Here is a 13,012-nt window from a genome sequence, read left to right on the forward strand (position 1 = left end):
GATTCCTCTCTTCTGTAGCTTTGTGTAGGTTGCTGTAAGAGTTCTGCCCTTGGCTTCCTATTTTGCTGTCTGGCTTTCTCCCAGCCTCAGTACCTTTTAACATTGTCATATTTGACTTGACATGAATCTGATGCCTATTGTGGTCCAACCACACTTACTTTGACGTGAAGGCCTTCTGAGTGAAAATATTTCTCCTCATCTTTGTCCTAAACCGCCTACTCTTATTCCAAACGGTACACCCAGTTTCTGACTTGTACATTACAGAAAATATTCTCTCCTCATCTAAACTGTCAAGCATTTTAAGAATTGTGTCTGATTTGATGAGATCTCCAATTGATTTTCAAAGCTGTTGAGAATACAATATCTCATTGAATCTCTCCTCAGATGGGAAACCCTCCATCCCTGGATTCATTCTTCGTTCACTGTGCTCCCTCTATGTCCCTGGGTATAGAGACCTGTTACGAGCTGTATCGTTTTAGAAACAAATCAGCAGCAAGAGATTTCGCACTGAGTCTGGTTTTAATGTTAAAGCCACTATCTTTATTAGCATCTACTTATAATATAGTAACTTAATCAAAATAAACAAAAGTTAACATTGTTAGTGTATATATGTGTGTAAATATAGCTCCCAAACTATCGATCATGGGGGAACAAAGCTTAGAGTCTTGAGATGGTAAAGTGAGAAATTTCAGTCATCTGTGTAATAAATGATGGGAGAGAGATATTTGTAATCCATGTTGTAATGGAGAGAGAAGATAAGTACTAAGTATTCCACAGGTTCCACGTCCGGTAAACAAAGTAATAGTTGTTGAAGATCTTATTGGTCGGGTCGTTCCAAATCCCATGTATGAATTATCACCAAAAACAACCTGTCACAGGAATATAGTCTTTGAGTGGTTACCGCACAACATACCCAGGCAAGGGTTGCACAAGTAGTCCCACAGGATATTCCAAAATCCACTCCTATGGATTATACAAAGTGACAGGCACTTGTCCCTTATGCACTGCGTGCCGATGATCAACCCACCCCTGTGGCCATTGGAGAGTTCCAAGCCTCAGATGCGACAAACTGAAGCTCCCGACTTCCCCTGTCTCTCCCCCTCCCCACCCCATCCCCCCTCTCTCTGCCCTCTCTCCACCCTTCCCCCTCCCCCACCCCATCCCCCCTCTCTCTCCACCCCCTCTCTTTCTGTGATTAAGTCCACAGTCAGCAGTGTCAGCCTGTGATAGTCCCACCTCACTCAGGTGCTTTTAAAGAAACCGCCTCAGTAAATGATCGCAGGCTGAAATACACCTTTCCAGGTGTGGTCTCACCAGGGCTTGCACAATCCTGATTAGACTTCCTTATTCCTGTAGTCAACCCCACTGTGACGCACCTCTGACTGTCTATCTTGCCAGTGGGAGAGGGCATATCCAGGGATTGCATTGAAGCAGTTTTCCCCATTTTTTTTAGATTTAGTCAATAACTATCCACAGAAACTACTTCCACATGTTAACTGGCTGTGTTCATCTTTGCAGCCGGATACTGAATCGACAATACAAGACCCAGATGAGGAGGCGTGCTCAGCAAATTCAGGAAGAATTGGTAATGCCTCTTGTGTTGAGTTGTTTAAAGAGTTTGAATGTTTAATTTAAGAATCTTGTATGAATAGTGGGAATAGTCTTGAATGGTGTCTTCTATTGCTAATTAGTAAGCATGTCACTTGTTCAAAAGTTTGAGTGAAATTATTATTAATAGTTGAAAGTTGCAAAGCAAAGACCAAACTAAACCTTAGTTTACTTTTACAGTTTCAGGAAATGTAACTGCAAATTCAGGAAGAGCTTTTGAGTTATATGGAACTGTCTAGCTTAAAAATAGATTGTATTAAGGAGGAGCAATTGTTCATTTAGTAATCTAGCTGCAAAATACTTTGGTTAAACACTGAGAGTACTTAGTAACTGTTTTATTTTACTTCTTGAAATTCTAGTTATCATTTCTTTTTCCAGTTTCTTTGAATGTATCTTGAATGAGAGGGGCCATGAGGCGAATGCATCATCTCTCTGTAACTAGTCATACTGAGACAGTTAGGGTACTGTTCTTATCAGTGACAGTACATTGCCTTTATCCAAGGCAACTCAGTGATATGGCTAATATGGAGACTTTATGTAAGAATTTATAGGTGCAAAACTTCACTCCAGATGTGGAAGCATTGGAAAGGGTACAGAGGAGATTTACCAGGATGTTGCCTGGTTTAGAGAGTGTGGATTATGATCAGAGATTAAGGGAGCTAGGGCTTTACTCTTTGGAGAGAAGGAGGATGAGAGGAGACATGATAGAGGTGTACAAGATATGAAGAGGAATAGACAGAGTGGACAGTCAGCGCCTCTTCCCCAGGGCACCAGTGCTCAGTACAAGAGGACATGGCTTTAAGGTAAGGAGAGGTAAGTTCAAGGGGGATATTAGAGGAAAGTTTTTTTACTCAGAGTGATTGGTGTGTGGAATGCACTGCCTGAGTCAGTGGTGGAGGCAGATACACTGGTGAAGTTTAAGAGATGACTAGACAGGTATATGGAGGAATTTAAGGTGGGGGTTTATATGGGAGGCAGGGTTTGAGGGTCGGCACAACATTGTGAGCCGAAGGGCCTGTAATGTACTGTACTATTCTATGTTCTATATAAACTAATAGAGTTCATGTGCATTCCATCAATTATTGTCCATTTTTTTGTTCAGCAGAGTTAATTTTCATGCTTGTGGGTTACCTTTAGATCAACTGAAACAATGATTATTCAAGAATCAATTGTCATCCATGCCTGTTTTACAGACAGAAAAAATAGTTCAAACAGTCGACAGTCTAGCAAGGAAATACTACCTATCAAAATAATTTCAAAATGCTGTCTGTTGTTAATTTGATTGTTGGACTATAGGTGATAATGTATCATTGTATTGTTGGGTGTTTCTGTTATCATTGACAGAATATTACAAGTACTCTTGATGCAATCAAACTCGGTACCCTTTATGGATTTTTGTAACATTATTTGGATTCTTTGCTTGCATTTCTTGTTGTTGAATTGACTTTTTATTGTGTACCACTTTTAATTCATAGGAGATGGATCGCCAACTTCTTGCATCCCTCATTGAAAAAGAAGAGGTAGACCAAAAACTGCAGTCAGCGAGGAAAGAACGAGCTATAGCTGATGCAGCTTGGATGAAAAAAGTCATTGAGGAGCAGCTCCAGTTGGAAAGGGAGCGGGAGGCAGAATTGGACACCATCTTTAGGTCAGTCCCTGATTACTTATTATGCTCCTGTTATTTAGTCATCAAAGAATTCTATTGCAGAGAGACAGAAGCATTCATTATGTTGTGCTTCCCTAAATCTAGGAGCACAGATGTTATTTGTGACCATATCATTGGAACAACTTGAGCAGGTATGGCGGACCTTCTGCAAGTCTGCTTAAGATTAGAGTTCTTCAATTTTTTGCTTGCAAGTTGATCACTGGTGCTCAATTCCAAATTGGCATTTTTATTTAATTAATCATTTTATGGTTGATGTACCAATTGCTGTTGTTTCTGTGGGATTTTATAGAAAATAATGAGAAAATGTTGAGTCTTTCTTGACATTGCAGTCTTATTGAATAGTATTCCTCCAAATCAAACTCTTCAATTTTGTGAAATGAGTATTTTCCCATGGAAGAAATAAAGGCCTTGTTTTGATGACTGAATGAGCTGATCATGTTTCTGCTTGTTGTCCATCATGTCTTTAACTTGTGTATCTATATATTGAAGAAGGGAGATTACTTGCAAAGTCCATGTGAGCGGAGGGACTAAATGTTCCCCTGTTTTATTCTGTTACTATTAGTTTGTTAAAAATGTAAGTAATGGTTTACTTACTTGACTTTATTTCTTATTAGTTAATTTCCAGATTAAGTATTTTAACAAAATGTATTAGATTTTTTAAATTTAATTAGCCCATTGAACTGTTTTTTTCTAGTTTCGCTAATCAGACTTAAATGGTCAAAAGGCCTTTGACACAGTGAGCTTTCAGGAGAAGCTACTAGGGTATTTGGGGTCAAAATCGGGATACACTACACAAGGTGTAGTCATTGTTTTGCAGGAGGGCTTATGGATGTCAGGGCATGATTAATGTGGTGGGCTTTCTGGATAGTGAGTTTGGGCAATGGCTTTAATTCGGTGTGATCTGACCCAGTATTATTGAGAAAATAACTTTTACCAGCTTTCATGGACTACAATTAATTTAATTCTATCTTGATTTGAGAGTACTAAACAAGTCAAATGGAATGCACAGCTATATTTGTGTTGATGAATTAGAGTTAGGGTTAAATGTTCAAATTTATTTTTTTGAATGCAACTATTCATGGCCATCCATGTATTGTAGTCTATGAATGTAATAGCAAACTGAAATATAGGATGCACCGTGAGCTTTTTAATCTGAGGGAAAAAAACAATCCTTTCATTACAGGGAGGAGGCCCAACGTATGTGGGAAAAACGAGAGGAGGAGTGGGAGAGGGAAAGACAAGCAAGAATGCGTTTAATGCAAGAGGTAAGAAAGTAATTTTCTACCGTTATTTTTCTAGAGATTAATTATTTTTAAATTGTTAAGTATGTAGATATTGTATCTTAAAATGTATTTAGTCAGCTTCCCAATGTTCCATCTACAAAGAATGTTCTAAGACTTGCCCACTTTTTCATAAACATTGACCTCTACAAAATTAATATTTTATGCTGAGTGGCTTTTCGTTGATACTTTGAGACAGAGCAATGTATGTCAATGTACACCCTTAATTTACCATTACTGTTCTCAGTAATACCATCTCTAACAGGTGAAGTGAGAAGGCAGGTATTGTCCAAAAGACATCCCTCCCGGAACTATGCTTGAAATGGGCTGGAAGGACGTCTCTCATGCTTATGAACTAGAATCATACATGACATGCTAGCAATACAGAAAACTGGTAATATTCTGATTTCAAAAAATGGTGATCATCACCTAAGATTACTGTTGGGGCAGGGATTCTTCACTGAGTTTCTTATCAAAGTACAGTTTTGTGTTAGCATATTGCTCTTTTCTTTAAAAAAATGTGGGGGTCACACTGTTAGTCACTAATTCTGTTGAGTTATTTTGTCCCTTAAAAGCTGATTGATAAACATTCATGAACTGGTGTAAGTGGCTGGTAATAGTGTAAAGCCACTCCATCAGCAATCTGTAGAGTTTATTTCAAAGATCTTCTAATGAGATAAATTTTCTTTAAAGAATAAAAGACCGAGTTTTTACTCAGCTTACTTAAAGCTACACAGGATGCAAAAATAAGATCTTCACCACAATAAATAAACTGAATTCTCTATCAATCACAACCCTAATGCAACATTTTCCTGCTCTTGTGACTTTCATACAAAAGGAGGACGTCAAAAATTGCTTTGGACTTCGTAGGGAACAAAAGACTTGAAAGTAATTCAGAGCTGCATTCTGAAATACAAAAATAGTACTGTTAAGCATTTCTGGTGCTCATGTGAATTTATGGTCAAATAAATGGCAGGGTGGAGATACTGTATGTCTTTACCAAAGGAGGTGTAAGGCACTCCTTGCCTCCACTAGCCTGCAGGTCACCTTTGGGCGATATGTACTACCTGCATGGTGCGCCCCCCCCCCCCCCACCAGAATCAGGGTCATGTGAAGCCATGGGAGCAGGTGGCGAATGGTAGTATGAGCAGCTGGTGGTTATGTGACAACTGACACCAGACAGACAATCTTTGAAAGGTATTGATAAAGGCCGGGGTCACCCATCTTGTAAAGACATTGCCCAAAAGAAGGCAATGGCAAGCCACTTCAGTAGTAAAATTTATCAAGTTGTGGAAAAATCATGATTGTCATTTGACAACGCACATAATGAATGAATGAAACAAAAATGAATCCTCTGATTGTTAAGCACAGTTTATATTAAATTGCTTTTGGCAGTGGTACAAGCAGTATTTAAAGTGACCTCCTCCTTTGTCAGGTACTTATAGGTCGTCAGCAGCAAGTCCTGGAGAGAATCGAGCTGAATCGACGCGCTCAGGAAGAATCTGTGCAGCTTCGGGAGAAACTTATTCAAGAACTCGAGGAAGTAAAGGAAATGACAAAGCGTAAGAAAGAGGAAGAGGAGGAAGTAAAAACAGCCCGCAAACAGGAGCTAGAAGCTCAGGTTTGTTCCAAAGAACAAACAAAGAACAAAGAACAAGAGGCCTGAATCACTTCATTACTTGTCCTTCTTTACACTGTAGCAATGTACATTCATTAATTTACCATTCCCAAACATCAGATAACCAAGAGTTCTCCAGACAGCTTGTTCATGTGGTCACTGATGTTAACTGATTTCCTTTCAGGATCAACAATGCAAAGTTGGGTTCTGAGTTAAATGGAGAAAAGCACTGCTCCAGTTGTGGCAAGGCTTTAGAAAAAAGCACAGCTCCAGTTGTATCAAGGTTTTAGAGAAAAGCACTGCTCTAGTTGTGGCAAGGTTTAGGTTCATTCTAATTCTTTCCCAATACTGGCTTGTGAAAAAAGCATTCTCCTTGGCAGGAGAAAGAAAAAAAGATGGAATGGAAAGTATTGCAAGTAATACAGTAAGCATGGGAAAATTTGCACTTCATGTAGGAATTGTAGGATGCTGCAGACTATGTGTGAAGGAACTGGAACTGGAGTTGAGTATACTTGGGCTCACCTGGAATGCTGAGATCTTCGTAGACAAGAGTTTTAGACAAGAACAATTAGGGAATAGTGAACACAACTCCTATGACAGTTAATAATTAGGATAAGTATGGACCTTGCAAGAGAGTATTAATTGGACCAGGGCAAATTATGAGAGTATAAGGCAGGAACTAAGGAAGAGTTATTAGAAGAAGGTGTGTTTAGACCAGTCCATAGCTGACGTGGAGAGAGTTTAAAATCCAGCTGCACAGAGTATAGGACAGGTATGTTCCAGTAAGGATGGCAAGGGAAGGGAACTTTGGTTGTTGAGAGAGGTGGTGAAATTAGTGAAGAAGAAAAATGAAGCGTATGCTAAAATTAACAGGCCACTTGATTATAAAAAAGCCAGAAAGAAACTCGAGAAGAGAACTAGGAAAGCCAAGAGAGGCCATGAAAAATCCTTAGCAAGTAGGATTAAAGAGAATTCCAAAGCATTCCACACATGCACTCATGGCCACTTTATTAGGTACAGCTGTGCACCTGCTTGTTAAAGCAAATATCTGATCAGTCAATCATGAGACAGCAACTCAAAAGTATGTAGACATGATCAAGAGGTGCAGTGGTTCAGACCAAACATCGTAATGGAGAAGAAGTTTGATCTGAGTGACCATGAAGTGGTTGTTGCTGCCAGGTAGGCTGGTTTTGAGTATCTCTGAAACTGCTGATCTCCTGGGATTTTCACACACAACAGTCTCTAGAGTTTACAGAGAATGGTGTGAAAAGCAAAAAACATCCAGTGAGTGGCATAACCATGTTGGCATTGAGTTACTGCCACATGATTGGCTGATTCGATATTTGTATTAATGAACAGGTGTACCTAATAAAATGGCCATGAGTGCATGTGTGGAATTATACCATGCAGTGTGGTGGCAAAGATAAAACAAGTATCAACTTACTGATAAATAAAAGCAGTATACTAGTTAATACTCTGATGAATGCAGATATTCCTGACTTTTCTCCCGAATGCAGGTTGAAGAACGAAGGAGGAAGGAGTTGGAAGAGTTGCAACGACAACAGGAAGAGGAGAATGAGGAAAGGTTCGCAGAGAGGGAGAATGAAGAGTTGCTTCAACGTGAAGCTGAGCTGATGAGACGGCAAGGATATGAGCCCAAGGTAAATGATAGGTGGCATGAGTAGCATGGGGGAGGGAAAGATCAAAACCTTGCATCCCAAACCTGAGACCTTGACTACTTACACCCCCTGCCTCCAGGTATGCTGCTCTGCTCGCTGAGTTCCTTTAGCAGACTGCAGGTGCTGTCATCTGAAGCAACAATTCCTTGTGTCTGAATTGAAAGTGGGTGTCTGGAATGTCTGGTATACAATGTAAAATTTCCTCTATAGTACAGAAAGTAATATGTAGTATATTTGCTGTACTATACAATATAGCTTGGTTCTGGATCTCTCAAATATTTTGTCTTCAGTATAGATACTCTAATATGTATTTTTTTTGTTTCTGATTCTTATTTACTAGACTTGGCACCGGCCACGAATAGCCTGGACGTAATTTAAAAACTGGGAGGTGCAAATGTGGCTGTAAAGTGTGACTCTTCCCTTGGAATGGATTCACTGCATGGAGCAAATGCTCTCACTGACAGAGTCTTCAACTCCCTTTCAGTCCTGCACTTACTGAAGAAGAAACATCAACCTGTGGAAATATGAAATTTAGGCTGAATTTCATATGAAGCCAACAAACTGATATAAATCTGTAAGGAAGACACCTTCTCTATAAATTGATCACCTGTGATTAGTACATAGTCCTCCACAGGTCCCAACCAGTTTTCATTGCTTGAAAGATTATACCGTCACTCAGATGAGTGTTCGTGAATGGCTGGTGCACAGAATCCATATTGCACATATATGGATCAAAAAGTAATCCTGAAGCCACATCTACATTTAGTGGAGCTCCACAGCCATGGATTCTGTGGCAGTTCAGACTGCCACAGAATTGCTTCTGTTCCCGTAATCATCCTTTTTAGGATTAGGGACTACTTGCATTTACTCACATTCTTTTGTAATTGGGTTAACTAATGTGGCCAATGATGAAACTACAGAATCTACCAGAGAAAGAGCAGAAGGTTTCTGATGGGTTGGGTAGTCTGTGAGTGTTGGATCTCCTTCACCATTTATGCAGGGGCTTTTTACTCTTCCCAACTATTGCTTCTCCACTTTAAACAGACTGGGTCAGTGATTCCCAAGGAATGTCGGGGTTGTTTCTCAAGGAGGCTTTGAGCACATCCTCCTCCTGCCTTGTGATCTCTTTCTGTGACAGAGTTTGGAATAGTGTTTGTTTCAGGAATTCTGTGTCAGACATGTTAGTGACCTGTTCAACACCATGGCATATAATACAAATGTTAAAGAAACATCTATTCATCTACAAGCCTTTAATAATAGATGAGCAATAAATTTAATTTAATGTATTCTAAAGCAGGGAGATGTACCAGTTCCTGATTTCAGTGCTTTGTTGTAGTAAGAGAAGGAGAAAGTTTTAATATGTCAGGCCCCACTCAAGAGTTGGGAAAAAAGAACCTAAAATTCTCACTCCTTCCCCCCCCCCCCCCAACCCCCGAGGGTGGAGGAGCAAAACCTTATTCCATCCAGGTGGCATGAATATCAATTTCTCTTTCAATTAAAAAAACAATTTCCCTTCCCTTCCCCTCTTCTATTCCCCATTGGTGCCCCTCCTCCTTTCCTTTCTCCTATGGTCCATTCTCCTCTCCTATCAGATTCCATCCTCACCAGCCCTTTACCTTTCCCACCCGTCTGGTTTCACCTTATAGCTATCCTCCTTCCCCTCCCCAGACTTTTTTATTTTGGCTACTGTCCAGTCCTGAAAGATGGTTTCAGCCCAAAATGTTGACTGTCCATTCATCTCCATGGATGCTGCCTGACATGCTGAGTTCTTCCAGCATTTTGTGTGTGTTGCTTTGGATTTCCAGCATCTACTGAATTTGTTGTATTTTAAGTTCTCACTTGTAAGTTTTAAGGCATACTTCAGGAATGGACCGAAAAGCACCATATATGGAACTATGTGTGAGTGGAAGTGAGATAACGGAAAATTACTGTGCAAGAGAATCTAATAATTGGTATGTAGCCAGCTTAGTATAGACAAATGTGATATTTATAATGGACTCAGACTTTTCTGTTGGTATTACTGTATGTGTTTCCTGTATTTGTAAGACCAGTTAATTTCTTCGCAGTAGTGGAGCATTTAACGGAAGATTCAGCCCCACCACATTCAGATTTATTTTCAATGGAGTTCAATGTACGTGGAGACTGGTAGGAATGATATTCATGTGAAGTGCATTCTGATCCAACTTCTTCAATATGTTAAAGATGTGCTGGCTGATGGTAAGAAACTGGGAAATCATCCCTTCACACCATATTCGCATTTTCCCTTACAATGTTTGCAGGCCAAGTACAGGAAAGTGAAATATACAACCGGGTAAGTGTAGTAGCAGTTACCCCCTTGCACTCTGGCAGTGAGCTACAGAGACCAGGAGAGGATCAGAAATAGAAGTTATGTTTACCATTCAGTTTTTAAATTTTAATTTTGTACAGCAGCAAGTTAGCTCAAATTACTCAACTTGTCTTAGTTATTTTTGTAGATCGTGTCAATAAGGCATGTCTGCTTGGACCATGTGATTGAAATCAATGCTAAACTATAGATGGAGTCCAATGCAGACTAGGAAGGGATTAAGGTGAGAAAAAATAAAAATCTTTATAAAATACTGAGTGATTTGGGCTTTGAAATCTTAGTTCTTTGTTAATACCAATGCAGTCTTGCATTATCTGGGCTGTCCTAAATTTCTAGCTGTCCAGGTGGAACTGATTGAGCTAATGTTAAGTGTGAAAGCTGTCACTATCTAATTAGCAGCAACTTCTATTCACAGATGCTCACTTACACCAAACTGTGTTTATTTAACTTTCAGGCCATTAAAGCTTCTAATGATACTTCTAGCATAACTGTCCAACTGGTTAATTGCCAGTTCCCTTGATTTCCTAGTGACTCTCATAATTAGCCCAGGTATTCAGTAAGTGTCTGTACTTATTTCACACTGAAATTGATGTCTGCAACATAACATTTGCTATGTTAATAAACAAAATCTAGGCTTTTTACTAATCCTGTGTACAGTTTATGACACTATTTCAGAAGCAGTAATCATGAAACAACTGTCATCTGGGGCATAATGTTTTTATTCAATTGTTTATTATATAAATAAAGTGCCTCGTGCATCAGATAATGAAATAATGCTTGTTGTCTACTTACTTACCTGTTAAATATTTCACATCCCCTCTCTATCCCTCCCCACTTCATGCTGGCTATGAAGAAGTTAATTCTTGATTGTGTTCCTGGGCACCTTAGCATGCTGTTTGTCACCAGCTGATCTTGAACCTGATTGGTGTAGCATCTGCTTAGCACCCTCCCCCCACCCCACCAACCAGGGTCACGTGAACCCATGGGAGCAGGTGGTGGATATCACAAGTCCTGGTTATGCAACTGCTGACAATCTCTGAAGAGTATTGATCATGACTGGGGTCACCCGGCTTGTAAAGACACTGCCCAGAAGAAGGCAATGGCAAACCACTTCTGTAGAAAAATTTGCCAAGAACAATCATGGTCATGGAGACCACATCATACAACACAGCTCATAATGATGATGTTGATGAATTTTGGCCGGTCAGGATCTCTGATAATGCAACACATAAACACCTATGGCAGTGAATATAGGACTGTATTTCAGAAGATGTTGCAAGTTTACTTTCCCATTCATTTAGATCACAGCAGAGCTAAATGTTTATTCTGTTTACCAATTTTAAAATATTTCCCAGAATGAATAATGAAAAAGTCTCCTGTCGGCGTTCCGGTGACGTCATCGTCGAGAATGGCAGCTTAAGTCACTAGCTCCTCCGGAAAAATGCGTATTGAGCCCCGTTAACTCATCAAATATAATATTTTTCAGAAAATATTTGAACAGAAAAGAGGGGCAAGAATGGGGAAAAGAAATGGAAATAAAAAAAGTGACACTGCAGAGCCTGCGTCCAAGAGGAGTGCAGCGAGCAGCTCTCTGACCCGACTGCGTGCTAGCGAGGCGGCTGCAGGGCCTCGTTCAGACGAAGTGGCGAATATCTCTGAAATCCTGAAAGAAATAGTGGAGGTCCAGAAAGATATAAAGCAGCAGCTCCATGATATTAAGGCAGAGCTCGCCAGCATCGATCAAAAAATAGCGGTGGCAGAAACTCGAATTGAGAAGGTGGAAGATCGCGTTCAAAATGTGGAACGGATAATGAGCAAGACAATAAAAATATTACATCACCAAGAAGGTAAACTGCTTGACCCGGAGGGAAGATCACGGTGGAAAAATATCAGAATCTACAACATTCCCGAAGGAGCGGTGAGCTTGCCTATGACGGAGTTTCTCAGAAAGCTACTGCAGGACGCGCTGGATCTTCCCCCGGCTATGAAGCTGGAAGTCGAAAGAGCCCACTGTGTGCTAGTCCCAAAACCTACCCAGGATAGAAAGCCACGCTCAATAATAATTCCTTCGGTACAGCACCAAGGTGGAGATTCTACGAAGGGCCTGGGGTAAGAAGAGAATGTTTTTAGAGGATAAATTAATATATTTCGATCAAGATTACCCCCCACCATGGTCCTCCAGAAACGCAAAGAATACTCCTAAGTAAACCGTACTAAAGCAAAATAAGATTAGATTTCAAACTCCATACCCTGCTAAAATTCGAGTTTTTTATGACAACGGGACGCAGTTGTACCAGACAGTGGAAGCGGCGACTACAGACATGAAGGCCATGGGGTTGCCCGTCAGCATGACCAAAATGAAGGAAAGCCTGACTCAGGAATTATCCCGCTCTGCTTGGGAAATAATGCAAGAACCGAGAAGGCAGGAGACAGGAGGAGGCCGAGAGAAATACATCAGGAAGAGACAGTCCTCACCCCTTTCAGAAGAGCCATAAGGTTTGGCTAACTTTAAAAATGTTGAGAAGCTAAATGGAAGCAAAAGTACACAGTGATATACCTATCTCGAGAAATACTTATTATAATGTGGATTTTATATTACTTAGTTGTTATTCTTCATTCGCTCACTTACTCCTTTTTCCCCACCGAAATGAGAATATATATATATATGTGTGTGTGCATATATAGGTGTATGTGTGTAATGTGTGTGTGTATGTATATGTATGCGTGTGTGTGTGTGTGTGTGTGTGTATATATAGGAGGAGTACACGGAAATCTTTTCTGTATAATGGATTTGTTCACTGACTTTAATGAATACTG

General features: G+C 40.0%; 1 protein-coding gene across 5 annotated transcripts in view; it reads left to right on the top strand.

Moving 5' to 3' along the window:
• The window catches only part of tchp (trichoplein, keratin filament binding), a 39,245-nt gene extending 28,282 nt beyond the window's left edge, over positions 1-10,963 (top strand). For all 5 annotated transcript variants that reach the window (XM_059987904.1, XM_059987907.1, XM_059987905.1 and 2 more), the window contains exons 8-13: positions 1,519-1,585; positions 3,084-3,256; positions 4,458-4,539; positions 5,990-6,175; positions 7,690-7,833; positions 8,192-10,963. In XM_059987904.1, coding sequence (XP_059843887.1) covers positions 1,519-1,585; positions 3,084-3,256; positions 4,458-4,539; positions 5,990-6,175; positions 7,690-7,833; positions 8,192-8,224 — 685 coding nt within the window. In that variant the 3' untranslated portion in view covers positions 8,225-10,963. The remainder of the gene's footprint in view (positions 1-1,518; positions 1,586-3,083; positions 3,257-4,457; positions 4,540-5,989; positions 6,176-7,689; positions 7,834-8,191) is intronic.
• Positions 10,964-13,012: the final 2,049 nt, after the last annotated feature.

The sequence above is a fragment of the Hypanus sabinus genome, chromosome 13 (genome assembly GCF_030144855.1).
Source record: "Hypanus sabinus isolate sHypSab1 chromosome 13, sHypSab1.hap1, whole genome shotgun sequence".
NCBI classification, from domain to species: domain Eukaryota; kingdom Metazoa; phylum Chordata; class Chondrichthyes; order Myliobatiformes; family Dasyatidae; genus Hypanus; species Hypanus sabinus.